A 14,765-nucleotide genomic window follows, 5' to 3' on the forward strand; every position below is an offset into this window, starting at 1 on the left:
CCTCAGTCTGGGATTCTGAGATAGCAGCTGTCTGGGGAAGGAGGACACTGAAGACCGGAGTGGAGCACGAAAAGATTAGAGGGAGGACCGAGGAATGAGTCTGAGGCTGGGAAAGTGAACTGGGAAAGTGTGTGGTAGAGTCTTGCTCAGTCTCCTACCACACAAACCCCTACAAGAGGTCACGTCTACCCAGACCTAAGGCCCTGAGGGCAATACTCCCTCATGAAGTCATTTTTATTTTTCCTCTTCCATTTTCTGGTAGCATCACAAATAATTGCTGAGAAAAAAAAAAGTCATACACAGTGTTTAAAGACTCAGGAATTCTTCCTCTGAATCCTCTCCCTGACTGGCTCTTGGTATATAGAGAGAATTTAGGGTGCAGCAGGGTCCCCCAAACACAGACAAGCTAAAACATCTGGATTTCAGTTGGAAGAGAAGTTTAGTGGCTGAAGAAAAACCCAATTCTCAAAGCAACCTCTCTGCCCTGCCCTGGATGTTGGCCCTCTTCTTTTTCAAACACACACACACACACACACACACAAAGAGAGAGAGAGAGAGAGAGAGAGAGAGAGAGAGAGAGAGAGAGAGAGAGAGAGAGAGAGAAGAGAGAGAGAAAGAAATTGAGGCGCTGTATTTGAATCCCAGACCCTTAACTGGTCTTTAGAACAGGAAAGAAGCCCCTTCGTCCTCCAGTCTTAAGTTCAAATATCAGGTGACTAAACATTTAACATTCTCTGTCTACATGTGTGTTAAATTTGTGCACACCCCATATTAGATTCATAGACACAAAATTCGTATTGGTGTAGCACACAAACTGGCTTTCTGTCACCCAGCACATGAGTGCCAAAGCAGGGTAAGCTGCCTGCAGTCTGAGATCTACCCAGGCTCTTGCGGCTAGTGCCTCGGGACATGACCATGGGCCCACAGACGGAGGATGACCCCTGAGAAGTTGAAGCCGAAGGGCTATAAGGGAAGGACAAGGTGACTCCGTGAAGAAGAACGTTCAGAGGTGCATTCTAGCACCCTCCCTGCTGTTAGAAGGATCAAACGATGTTCTGGAAAGAACTCTGGTGTCTTTGGGGGAACTAGAACCAATATTTGTGGACAGGAAGAGACTTTTATTCACTCAAGAAAACCTTCAAAGCTCTTGATCTAGAAATCAGAATGAGAAAGTCCAGGGTGCCAATAAGATGAAACCACACCGATGTATAAGAGAAATGTGCATGTTCTGACCCTGAAGCTCTGTGGGTACTCACGGCCTCATAAGATAGGCTGTTTGGATAAAAGTAGAAAGTACTTACAGACACCCTGGCTTCCGCCTGAGAATCCACAAGTACCATTAGCCGTTCAGGCCCACAAGATCCTTGTCCAAGAGCACAATGAATTCAGACTGACCCTATTCAGGGGAGAAGGATATGCTTGAGCTGACTTCGTACAGAACAGATTCTAGCTCGCAGCAATGACGGTGAGAGGCGTGGGGAGCCTCCCTCATAGATACTGAGAGATAGCTACACTTTTCACTCAGAGAAGCCTGAGACAACAACACCAACACAAACGTGACTTCAATCACAGAAAGCGTCAACAAGGCGAGTTAACCACATACCCTGCCGTCCCATCCAAAACAGGGAGAAGAAATGAACCATCCAGAAGACACCCTCCAGGAACCCTTTCCAGAGCTGTTTGGGAAATCTGGAGATCAGGTGACACCGCGCCCCTCCCACACAACCGAGCCACCATCTAGGGAGGTGTGGATTCTCCTGTGCTGTCTGCCACTGGGATGTGCACAAGGATTAGGTCACGGTCATTGAGTCTGAACTCAGATGTGACCTATATACTGTTGCTTAAGGATGTGTATCACTAACATTATTATTTAATACTTCTGAGAACTTAACAATGGGCCCTTCATACCATTGGGACAGGCATCAAGATCAACAATTAGTAAGTAGAATCTCATGAAACTGAAAACCTTCTGTAAGGCAATAGACAGTGTCACCTGAACAAAGAGGCCACCTGGAGAATGGGGAAAAAAACCTTTTTACCAGCTTCATATCCAATAGAGGACCAATATACAAAATATATAAAGAACTCAAGAAACTAGGTGTTAAAAGTCCTAATAAGCCCACTTAAACTGAGGTACAGATCTAAGCATGGAAGTCTCACCAGGAAACTGAGATGGCTGAGAAACACTTGAGAACTTCTTAGTAAAGGGTGGAATGCTGTCCCCTCCCCTCAAATTGGGACTCTTGAGCCACTCAATTAACGTGACATGCTGAGAATGACACTGCTTGAGTTTCTGGGCCCAGCTCTTAAGGGGATGGCAGGTCCTACTTCCAACCTTGCGATCTCAGACCTTATGTAGAAAAGTACACAGCGCATTCCCCAGCCTCTCGTTCACCAATGGCACAATTAATTTCACTAATGGTTGGTAGATGAGGGCAAACCCAGTGGACGGGGTATCCTGGTGGGCTTTTAAAACATCTTCAACTTGTTTGGATGCCATTAGAAATCAGTTATAAGTGAAACCCAGTAGAGAAATATACATGTGTGTTCATGTATGTGATGTGTGCATACCATATGCTTATCATAACTCTGTCAAGAACATTCATCAAACTTTAGTATAACTCCATGTTTTTAGGATACTGAGATTAGAGCTGATCTTTTCTGCCTTATTCTCTTCTTTTTTACAGTAACAGTGTTATCTCCCTAAATAGCTAAAGAATTCTTCAGTGGAACATCTTCAGTAGGAAGACTTCTTCTTAAAAACTCCTGCCCCTCAATAATAATAAAGACTGTCCCTCAAGATCCGTGCCCCCCACACATTCTGCATGACCCAAACAAACATAAAGAAGTGAGAAGACAAAATGCATAACCCAAACAAACATATCATAAAGTGAGAAGACGAAATATATTCTGATGCCAATTGGCCATAAAGTGTCAAAAAGAGGTCCAGCCTGCTCCATTAGAACTTTGTCAGTCAGCAGGGATTGATCTACCCACAGCCTGCCACACATACTCTGTGGCCCTTTGGTATTGTAAACTAGAGACTGTCGTCATTATTTTCATGAGGGCAGCAAAGAACTCGTCGCTCTGGACTTGTAGAAAACAGATGAGCTCCACCAGGGTCGGGAGTGCCAGCAATCTCTCGAGGCCGAGGCGCTGCAGCGCTTAGGAAGCCGTTGGTGATTCAGTGGTGGCTAAGATATCACCCGAAAAACAAACTCTCCTGCAGTAAGGACAGATTGTATTGTTCTGCATGTTCTTAATCAGGTTCAAATATTAGCCCAGCTGGGTCAAAGTAGGATTTCAAGACTGATAAATATTTTCCACCACTGTGTGGAGGAATAGAGAAAGATAAATGATTAATTCCTTCAACCAAACTCCAGAAACATCTGCGATGGCTGCAGGATACACAAATAGAGGAGATGTAGCCTTGTTAAAACTAACTGCTGGCTCTGACCTTGGCCTACAATCATTTGTAGACTGGAGCTAGCCTCCCTCGGCTCACAAGAGCCACGGTGATAACTGTCTAGCTCACCTTTCAGTGACACAAGAATCAGCAAATGCTAAAGGATGGGGCCCCTCCCCCAGGGCGTGACTGTTGAACATCTCCCAGTAGTGCCACTGCTACCCAGGCCAAAAGGGGTTCTCCACATGGCCCTCCCATGCATCTGCAGAGACCTCAGAACCCCTCTCTTTACCTGCTTGTCCCTTACTCCTGTTTGTACTGGTTTCCAAGACACTCAAGGATATAAAAGCTTAAATATGTTTGCTTTCAGGAATCCACTTCAACCAAAGGGCGAAGTACACACAAAGTTGGGTTTGAGGAACTTAGTCAACTTTCTGTGGATAGGCCTGATCAGAGACATAAAACTGTACCTCAAATCCTGCCAGTCTGAACTGTTAGAACAATGGAAACTCCAGAGTATATTTAAATCAATTTCTTTTTAACCTTCTATTCAATGCAATTGCTAATAGCATTCTCATACTAATTAGCCCATTATGTATTTAAAAGAGCCTTGGTTTTCCTAAATGCAACAACCTCTCAAAAACCCACAAACAAATCCAGGCTTTACAACCCTAATCAAAAAACTGCCAAGTCTGGAATACTACAAAATTTGTAACTTTCTGAGGGCTAACGGGATTCCACAAGGGAAAGCTCCCCTCCCCGATTTCATGGCCACAATGCAAGTCACAGACACAATGCAAGCACACTAAAAACAGTCTAGGAAACTAAATTTTAGGATGTGTAAAACGTAAGTGGGTTTCATGTTTAGACAAGGATGACATCCCCAAGATAACGCATTACAGACAAGCAAATCTACCAAAATCTGGAGAAGGGACAGAAGACCCTGAAACCCGAGACTTGTGGCTATAAGCATTTCAGAGAAGTGGCGTGACAGCCCTACCACTCCTGAGAAGAGAACAACAGAAAGATCTGGAAAGATCTGGAAACACAAACTGAACTCACAACTCTAGCGTCTCGGGCCTTTTGAACAGGCTTGTACTTGCACGGCAAGTAGAGTAACAACCCAGGAGTCCAGAACGGCCACATTTCCCCTGTGAGGACACTGAGCTTCAGCACATAGGCTATGCTCATGTTACCACTTTAAACTGTTTCCTCAGCCCTGTGACCTGCTCACTCTCACTGGCCGATTATGTCACCCTGCGAGTCTCTCTCCACTCAGACAGCTTGCTCCAGGACAGCAGAGTCTGTACCCACAAACCAGAACCCAACACGGCAGCTAGATGAGCTTCAGAGCCTAACAAATTTCTACTGCATAAACAACTAAACGTGTGAACATAATTACCCAGTTAAAGTACTTTCAGGCCAAGACACACTAAAAGTATAAAGTGAGTTTCCTGTTCAGACCGGTCCCATCTCCTTCCATGTCATCTGGAATTGGGGATGAGGGATTCCTTCACACCCACCTCGCCCATCTCATCGGGGTACCTCACAGGGCCAGCTTGGCTGCTGCTCCAAGGCAGGAACCAAAGGAGGTCAGATAAGGAACCAGCAGGCCTCAGGCTAAGAGGTGCTTTCCCACACACCCTTTCCCACACACCCTGAGCTGGTCTGCTTTCCTGGTTTCCCCACTTCTTTGGCATCCAGCACTTCTTGCTTAGATATCTACCCTCCCAGGCCTGCTTCAAATGAGTTTGATTTGTTTGTTTTTTTCCTTCTTTTTTGCTCTCCCCCCTCAGCTCTTGACCTTGAAACTGGCAGTAATTCTTTCAGTGCTCTTATTAACAGTGTTTCCTCCCTGCTAAAGAGGAGAGTTTCTTCCTCCATCAGCTGAATGGTACCTGGATCACTGGACTGTACGTCACCTAGCAGAGGGTGCCTGTGATGCCTAAGGCCCACAGCCTCAGTGTGTGATAAGCGTCCCTATCATGTGAGCATCACTGTTTTGTGAGTTTTTTTTTTAAATCAAAAACAAACGGTTATTTAGCTCCCTGACAGTTACAGAGCAACCCAGGACATCCAATTCCAAAATGAGAGTAACATAATCAGGCTTGATGGGAGGTGCGATTAGGAACTGCTGCGATGAAGCTCAGAGAACGCACTTGTCAGCAGATTCGTGACTTATAATAGTCATTTCTTGTTTAGACGTGGCACCAAGGGACTTATCCAGAGGCATGTAATCTCAGATTTAGCAAGAGGAAAATGATCCCCCAATTATAAATATTTTATTTCTAGCCTAGTTCCAATCTTCCACCATTCCCACACAAGGGAAAAGACAACCAAGTCGAGGGGACAAAAGCGAAGAACACAACCACCAAGTGCTGGAGACTGAAAGTTACCTCATCAAAACAGAAAAACAAGAGACAGGAGCAGAGCGTGTTACCTCAGAGGAACGAGAGAGGGTCTCAGTTGCTTATGACAGTCCTGGGAGAGAACAGTGATTATTGTGTACATATTTATGAGTGCGGGCCCACGGGCTTCTTTTGATCTACTTAATTTTTTTATTAGTGAAACTTTCAGAGTAAAGGCTAAAGTTTGCTCATTCGCATCACACACAGTTCAGGATATTCCTTATCAACAACTAGTTACTATTTAATTTAGCTTTGATAATGTTGCTGCACGGGACAGCAGCCCTTAGCCCCTCTGTGCCAAGTCTCCCTGCTGGGCCTGCAGAGCCAGCAGGCACCTGGGCCCCTGGTGTGAAGTGGTTTATCAGTGCGTGCCACTTGTTTAAAATGTCTGGCTGTCCAAAACTCAACTCAGGGTGTTACAGGAAAGAGAAAGTCTTGCTTTGGGGAATGCTCAGATGTCTGGGAAAGGAAATGTGTGACACCCGTGGATCAACCTGTGGACGTGCAAACACTTAAAATGTCTCTAAAAAAATGTTCTCTAAGCTAGTTAATTAGTCCTTCAACTGTGCCAAGCACTGTTACAAAGGACATTGTTGGGGGCTTGCCTTAGTCTCATTTTATGTAAGAAGTTACTTAATATAACATCAATCTGTTTCTTTTCATTTAATAGAGTTTGGGGAAGGTAAATACTAGGGAACCACAAAGAAATTCAAAACTTAAGGACTCTGTCACAATCAGCTAGCTACATCACCCCACATAAACCATGCCACAGGGGCCACAGGGGCCACAGGGGCCACAGGGGCCACAGGGGCCACAGGGGCCACAGGGCCACAGGGCATGGTTGACAGTAGTCAGAGGGGCTCTTGTTCCTAGAGAGTACTGTTTCTTTGGCAATAAGATGAACCATGATCCCTTTCTTTGTTTCATACTTTCCTTTCTACATCTTCATATCCAAATTTTGGTTACCTCATTGGAAATCAACGGGGATGTGTAGGTGAGGACTATACTGTCTGCCTGGGCTACAGCGATGCTCGAGCCAGTGTGTGCTCATTCCCGGCATCATCGGCCTGCTGGTACCTGCTTCTTAGCATCAGGAGAGCGAGGAAAACACCAGCAACCGCGTACCACACCGCTGGGAGCTCACCATGGCGTGTACCACACCGCTGGGAGCTCACCATGCTTTCAAAATGAACAGCTTACGACATATTTAAATATCTGCATTGATAAACTGGCTTAATATTCAACTCTCACAACTGTCTTTTCAAATCTTTAAAATGAAAATTTAACAAAAGTCACAAGCTTAGATGTCTACCACCGTCATCTCAACTTAAAAAGAAACATCAAGAGTTTTGAGTAGATTCCAATTGTATGTGAGAAAATGTGGTTTAAAGGTTCAGGATGTTATTTCCTTATTCGAGGAAAAACAAACACTCCTTTGCATATATTTCTAAGCTTAGATTGCCAATTTTGCCAAAGATCATTTCCTAGAATTATAATTTTCATTTAAACATATTTAGGTGAGTAAGAGTATTTTTAAGATGAACAACAAATGAAACAGACTCCAGAGAAATAAAATGTCACAATTACCTTCCGCCTGGTCCACAGCCGTCGCCTGCAGGCATTTCTGTCCTTCAAGAGTTAGAACTTGAGCCGCACCTGCTCGCCACAACTCAGACAGCCAGAGAATGCTGTCTTGTCCACAGCACAGACTCTAAAAAGAGGGAAACCCCAGCAAGGGGATTCTTCCCTTTCTGGAGAAAAGTGTTCCTGCTCTACGGAGAAAGCTGGTGTTTACAAACTTCCAACGTGCCTACCTCCTCCCCTGAATGGAGCAGCGAGTGGCCTATTATGACAGCCCCCGGCTAAAAATAAACAGGTCACCTCTCACTCCCAGCACCGTGACAGGCAGCTGGGCAGGAGCACTGCCCAGTCGCCCAGCATTTTCCCTGAAGTCCTGGGAGAAGTGTCACCAGGGATGACTTCACCCAGCCGCCTGCCCTCTTTCCTCATTTTTTTTCCTGGCAAGACCTAGGTGCCTACCAAAAGGTGGAGTGGCCACGGGCAGGTTGAAACTTCACTCCAGCTATCAGATCTCCTCCTTTGAGTCACAGGGGGGTTGGAGAGCAGTTAGAGAAAGAGAGAGAGGAGGAGGAGAGGAAGGAGGAGAGAGAGAGGAAACGGGTTGTCCTGAGCAGGAGAGTGGGAGATTTGTTTGCATAACGCCTGCCACTCATCATAAAGTCTCACCCAAAAGGAGAAAAAAAAAACATCAAAAAACAAAAACACATCATCATGGGGCAATCAAGTTGTCAGGAACACTGCTTTGCAAGAAAAACTTTGGCTCATCTAGGTTTCTTTCCCAACTCACAAGAAACAAGCACAGGAGTGTGAGCCTCTGCATCTCCGTGCTGAAGCCCCACCTGTCCCCAGTGCTTCACTGTGGCACAGGCGGGTCCTGGCTCTGGGTGGCTTTATACTTCAGTCTTTGCTGTGCCTTTCTCAATTGCTGGTGCCTTCACAGCATCTAGCTTCTAAACTGCCAGGAGACTCATTTAATACTGCCCCATAAAAGCCCCCAACGCATTTTCTTTCTTTCTTTCTTTTTCTTGACTAAGAAGATAAGAGAAGTCTCAAAGCAAGATCTAATACCTAAGAATTTTTTCCTTTTAAATGCATGTAAGCTCTACTTGGTGTCCGAGTCAATCCTAAAAATGCCTTTTATGTGGTATTTTATATGGTATCTTTTTTTTCAATGGTTTTCCAGATCACTGAGGGATTGAAAAGTCAAAGAATATAAAATAATTATTTGCTTTCATTTGGAAAATGTTGGCCATTTTGTGACATATGCATGCATGCCACACTTTAAATATACTTAAATGATGCAGTATTTCACACAAAACACGGTGCTTTAGATTCTGCAAGCTGAAGGTTTGAAGTGCATCTTCCTAAGGTGGGTCTATCTCCTCAAATGCATAACTTATCCTTTTAAATACAGCGCATTTTATGAATTCATACGTCAGCCTTGCACAGTCATGCTAATCTCTGTATAAAACCGACTTTCATGTGTGCCCTGTCTAAGTGGGCACTCTCAGATACCTAACTTGGACGCAAACTCACATCCAGAGTTTTGTAATCAAAGCGGCAGCAGCCTCATGAAGCCAAAGCTACATGCTATGTTACTAGAAGATGCAGCCTTTTAGGAACCGAGAGGCTAAAATGCTGAAATCTATGGTAACACTGGCACTTGACTGAATGTGGCCAACACAAAGGGCTATTGCTACAGTCTTCTACCCCCACATGGGACCATCCTTTTTCAGTATCAACAGTGTATATGGTACCTGCCCATTAGTCACTTAATAAGCATCCCAAGTTATCAGATAGACTATCAAGGTAAGTGTACTGTTTGTATCCAAGGAACCATTATCAAACCTATAATGGCCTTAAGACCTAAGATCAATGATGCTGGTAATACAGATACACACACACACCCATAAGGTGTTTCCTTTAAAAGGATAAAGTGAAAGTTCCTGGTTTATTAAAATTTTGAAAACTGCTAAAGATGCTAAGGTCTGCAGAACACTATAAATGTTTACTGTGCCTACTTCACAAATTAAGCTTTATCATTACGCATGGATGGTGTTCAGAAGCAGTGCGTACAGGCTCGCTCAGTCTCTCGTCAGAAGCAGTGCGTACAGGCTCGCTCAGTCTCTCGCATGGATTCAGACACCCACTGTGGTCTAGGAACGTGTCACCATGGAGGAGCAGGACCATTGCACTCAGCCCTAACATAACCCTGACTAAACTATTTCTCTAGAAATAAGAGTAACGGCCATTAAAACAAGACAAACACAAACAAACAAACACCATTAAAACTTAAGACACAAGTAAAGAGGGAGCCATCGGGTCCCAGTGCGATCAGCTCAGCGTGGGCAGAAGGAGCAGACCACCCTCCTTCCGGGTCCTCACAGAAGCCTGCCAGGCAGCATATTGTGAAACTGTCAAAACTATTTTTTTAAACAAGAACATTACAGGGTAAAATGACATAATGGACTAGTTGATGTGTCTCTTTATCTTTTTATAAAGCCACTTAATGCTACCACCAGGGCCCTACCTTAATTAAATTGTCAACGTTTAAGTTCCTCCCCAGGGGCCTCCCCTCCAAACGCTATCAGCCTATGACTTAGCGTGCTGAGCTTTCCCTGACCACAAGCCTCCTTCCTTGGAGCACACTTGAAGCTCGGCTCTTATCTTCTGAGCAGCTCCCTGCCTGCCCGTCAACCCTCACCCCGCATGACCATGCATTCTCGGCTATACATTTCCACTCTATACTGCAAAGTTAAATCCAGTTTCTCTCCTCTGCTGCAAAAACCCATACACATAGTCTCTTGAATCTTCTGCCTTTCTGCTCTCTGCCAGGTCAGAATGTTTTTCTCCAGCAAAAGTTGTCCCCAAGGACAACAAGGTGGGACCTAGTGGCTAAGACATAGACTTTGGAACTAGATGTGGGCCGTGTACTCGCCCCTTTCCCTTGGAGTGTATTTGGCAGGTTCTCCCCAAGTTCCTGCGCGCAGGCAGCATACTGAGTTTTCCCTGAGGAAATTCAATCGAGTGGGCTATCACCTGGCAAGAACTTTGTGCTGAGACAGTGACGATGTTGTGTCGCTGTTGGTTTTATTTGCATTCAGATTGTGGGTTCAGGACTGGTGGATTGGTAGGTTACCTAAGACTGTAAGTCAGTTATTCTAGAGCCTCTAAATTCTAGAGTCTAGAAAAACATTAATCAAAATCCCTGATAATATCGCCACACTCACACTTGGGTACTATGTGTGGCTCCAAAGGAACAAGACCTCCTTGTACACGGCTGAACCTGGTTATCCTGAAATCCACGTTGCAGGGTTGAAGGGGACATAAAAAGAGAGAGGGGGTTTAGGGAGTGTGGCACAGCGGTGTGGGGGAAGGGGGTGCCTAGGCGGGCCCTTGCCCCAGCACCTCTTCCCCCTGAGGGACCACACGCACGTAGACATGGTATACAATAGAGTTTATTCAGGGCAGAGGGTGGGAGTTCGAGAGGCAGAGAGAGAGTAGAGAGAGAGGAGAGAGAAGTGGAGGCGTGGAGGCCAGCCATGACCACGTGGAGAGAGGAGGGAGGGGAGGAGAGCCCAAGAGGGGCAGAGAGGAGTGCCAAGAGGCCAGAGCGATGAGAGAGAGAGAGGAGGAGGAGGGGCAAGTAGCCCCTTTTATAGTGGGCCAGGTCTATGGGGCGGGGCATAACTGTTTGTTGCCAGGTAAGTGTGGGATGGAGCTTAGACAGAATCCTAACATACCCCAGTATCTCCCTCTCTCCATGTCTGTGTGCATGTGGTCCCTCAGGGGGAAGAGGTGCCTGGGCATGGGCCAGCCTAGGCACCCCCTTCCCCCACACCGCCGTGCCACAGTCCGTAAACCCCTCTCTCTTTTTATGCCTTCTTCATTGGTGCCAAAACCTGGGAACAAAGCCATCAAGGGTAAGGATGTTAGACAGCTGCTGAAGAGAGACATGTCTCAATCTCTGTGCTCTCACTATGCTGACCTCACTGGAACTGAAACCAAACAAGAGGGGCTAGCTCAAGGAAGTAGCTCAGGCAGCTGCTGGGGATAGACATGCCGTGGAATAAGACTGAGGTGTTTCCAGTTGATATGGGCTGGGGTGTCCTGGGATGTTCGTGGCTGAGTTAGGGGAGCCCCGTTCTCTTTCAAAGGCCCATCTGTGCCCTTCTTGAAGTCCCTCAGTGTTCTGCAGCCAAGTGAGCTCTGAGCATAGCTCTGCACCACGTTCCACAGGAGGTGTGGCTTGGCCCTGTTCCTCTGGTACCTCAGGTACCTGTATCTGTAGGGGATTTTCTTGTAGGTAGAGAGTTGAACTAGTGTAGTTAAGGATTCTCTATAATCCACAAGTCCTCAATACGAGGATTTGCAGCTCCTTCTGGGCCTTAGAGGGAGATCTAGAAGCCTGAGTTGGATGGGAGCCTTTCTGCCTTCTGGATCCTTTCTCTGTCTTCCTCACTGGGCGGAGTCAGAACTCTCAGGGTTCTTCAGGGCTTTGATACCTTCAATGGTTTACTCCCAACCACTCCTCACCCCTTATCTCGGATCCGCTCCGGTCGCCTTGCAGAGCAGAGCAGGTCCCTCAGCCGGGGTCTCCATAGATGAGCACAGCCCGCCAGTCACACACAGTGCGCACACAGTACACAGCCTGCCTTCTCTGCATTCCCTTTACCGCAGAGGTAAGACCGCAGGACCTGGACCTCAATCTGGGTTTCCTCTAGAGCACACACCTTAGAATGAGGGAAAACTATGCGGTGACTCCACAGGCCCACCGTTTGCCTCCTTCCTTTTCCTCATTCCTACCCTTGTTCACCCACCCTGCACTGTCTCAAAGGCATGGCCTTTTTCTTCAATTTTTGTTACACACACACACACACACACACACACACTCACACACACATGCACAGCATGATAGAAATACATGCACACTCATGCACACACACTCCTGAATTTGTAAATGCAACATCTTTAGTCCATATAATGCTTTACCCACACATACACAATACACACACACATACACACACACACACATACATACATACATACATACATACATACGACTTCAGATGAGCACTTTGTACAGGACTGGTGTTCCTCATTCAGGAAGACTTATGTCTCCTACTCTCAGCATCCCTTAGCTGTCTGTAGTTCTGTAGTGAGGTCTGGGGTGTGTGATGCTCCCTAAACCTTAGGTGTGATAGTTGTGTTGTGGAAACACACTTTCTATTAGCATTCAGTGCCATTAAATGCACAGAACTGCACCTTTCACAACCTGGAACACTTGCGATGTAGCGAATCTAAATTGAGATGTGCAGTAAACACAGCTGGTTTGCTTTCTAGACTAAATGGAAAGGAGAATGCCAAACATGCCATTAATAACTAACTGATCTATGGACGGCATGCTCAAAGAATTACTTTGAATATCCTGGCTAACTGCAGTTATGGAAAGCAGTTTTGTCTTCTCTTTTACTTTTTAAACAAGTACACCTGCCTATAGACAAAACTGGATTCTATTAGAACTGATCAAGAGCTTTATTTGGCTACCAAAATTGGTCCAAATTAAACATAAAACAAAAGTTGCAGTGAGGGGTTAGAGATGCCTCAGTGTTGAGCCATGCTGTCCTTGCAGAGGGTTCAGTTCCCAGCACCCGCGGGGCAGCTCACAGCCATCTTCAAACTCAGTTTTGGGGATCCAGCACCCTCTGTGACCTCTTGAGACACTGCACACACATGGTGCACAGACACACATGCAGGCAAACTACCCATAAAATAAAATAAAATAAAATAAAATAAAATAAAATAAAATAAAAATAGAAAAGGTTAAAGTTGCAGTGCTACAACATCCTTAGCAACTGTTTCAACAACATCCTTGAATTGCTGTTAGTCAGAAGGGACACAGTAGAGATATCAAAAGGCACCAATAGGGTGACTCTGAGAGCAGTCCATAGGATACATCCACCCTCAGTATCTTGAGTCAGAGGCTAAGCCTGGTCCTTCTCGTCCTGCTCATAGTCCACTGCTGTAATACAGAACTCATGTACACCCAAGCTCAGAGTACTCAGCATACACTTTATAACTGTGGAAGGAGGATGGCATCCTTACTAAGACAAGAATGCTTCTAGAGCTAAGTAAAAGAGAACATTGTTCTCTGGAATAAAATACCCATGGAGGACATACAGAGACAAAGTATGGCGGCGCAGAGACCATCCAGAGACTGCCCCACTTGGGGATCCATCCCATATATAGTCACCAAACCCAGACACTATTGTGGATGCCAACAAGTGCTTGTTGACAGGAGCCTATAGCTGTCTCCTGAGGGGCCCTGCCAGAGCCTGACAAATACAGAGGTGGGTGCTCACAGCCAACCACTGGACTGTGTCCCCAATGGAGGATCTAGAGAAAGGACCGAAGGAGCTCAAGGGGTTTGCAGCTCCATAGGGGGAACAACAATGTGAACCAACCAGTACCTCCAGAGCTCCCAGGGACTAAACCATCAACCAAAGAGTACACATGGAGGGACCCATGGCTCCAGATGCATGGATAGCAGAGGATGGCCTTGTTTGGACATCAAAGGGAGGAAGGGCCCTTGCTCCTGTGAAGGCTCGATGCCCCAGTGTAGGGGAATATTTGGACAGGGAAGCGGGATTGGGTCGATTGGTGAGCAGGGGGAGAGGGGATGGGATAGGGATTTTTCAGAGGGGAAACCAGGAAAGGGATCAACATTCGAAATGAAAATAAAGAAAATATCTAATAAAAAACAAGCAAATTAAATCAAAGGCAGCATGCACGTGCACAGCAGGAACAATACCACACGGTGCTGTTGGCCTGCTGGGGAGCCAAGTGCGCCAAGCAGGCCTGTCTCCTGCTCTGTAGTCGGGACAGTCACATTGAGACCCACCCTGCATTAGTGGCTTTGATGTCAACCCAAAGTTCTTTTATGCCAGGCCTTATCACAGAAAGATACAGCAACAGCAGAAATCAGGTGCGTTCCTGAGGTCCCAAGAAGGACAGGGTACGTAGCACAGCCTCAGTGTGGGGGGTGTCTTCACACTGGTCCTCGCGTACCCACATACCAGATACAGGTTCTGAGGAAAGTGGGACTCATTTATGGAACCCTGTCTGTCTAGACAGCAGAAAAATAGAAAACAGGCGCTTCCCCTTTGCCCTTTCTCATAGTTACACCAGACTCCACCCAGGGTAACTATATTTTCTGGAAGGATCACACAGGAGGGTTTTCCTCAAAGTTCTTCTCAGCCAAAAACAGCAACTCTGTAAAAACCAACACATTAACTTCCCCACCTCTGAGCCTTGTCCCCTCACTCCTGTCATTTTCTAGACATATCCCCACTTCAGAGGTGTCTGAAATT

General features: G+C 46.0%; 1 protein-coding gene across 3 annotated transcripts in view; it reads right to left on the minus strand.

Annotated features, from left to right (window-relative positions):
* Retreg1 (reticulophagy regulator 1) overlaps positions 1–14,765 on the minus strand; it is a 141,235-nt gene that overhangs the window by 26,887 nt on the left and 99,583 nt on the right. The window contains exon 1 of one of the 3 annotated variants that reach the window (XM_052159556.1): positions 7,402–7,644. The exons of the other annotated variants lie outside the window; for them this stretch is intronic. Within the exon in view, the coding sequence (XP_052015516.1) occupies positions 7,402–7,436 (35 nt within the window). The 5' untranslated portion in view covers positions 7,437–7,644. Of the gene's footprint in view, positions 1–7,401; positions 7,645–14,765 lie in introns of those variants that run through there. 3 annotated transcript variants of the gene reach the window in all.

Source organism: Apodemus sylvaticus, chromosome 16, assembly GCF_947179515.1.
Source record: "Apodemus sylvaticus chromosome 16, mApoSyl1.1, whole genome shotgun sequence".
Lineage (NCBI taxonomy): Eukaryota > Metazoa > Chordata > Mammalia > Rodentia > Muridae > Apodemus > Apodemus sylvaticus.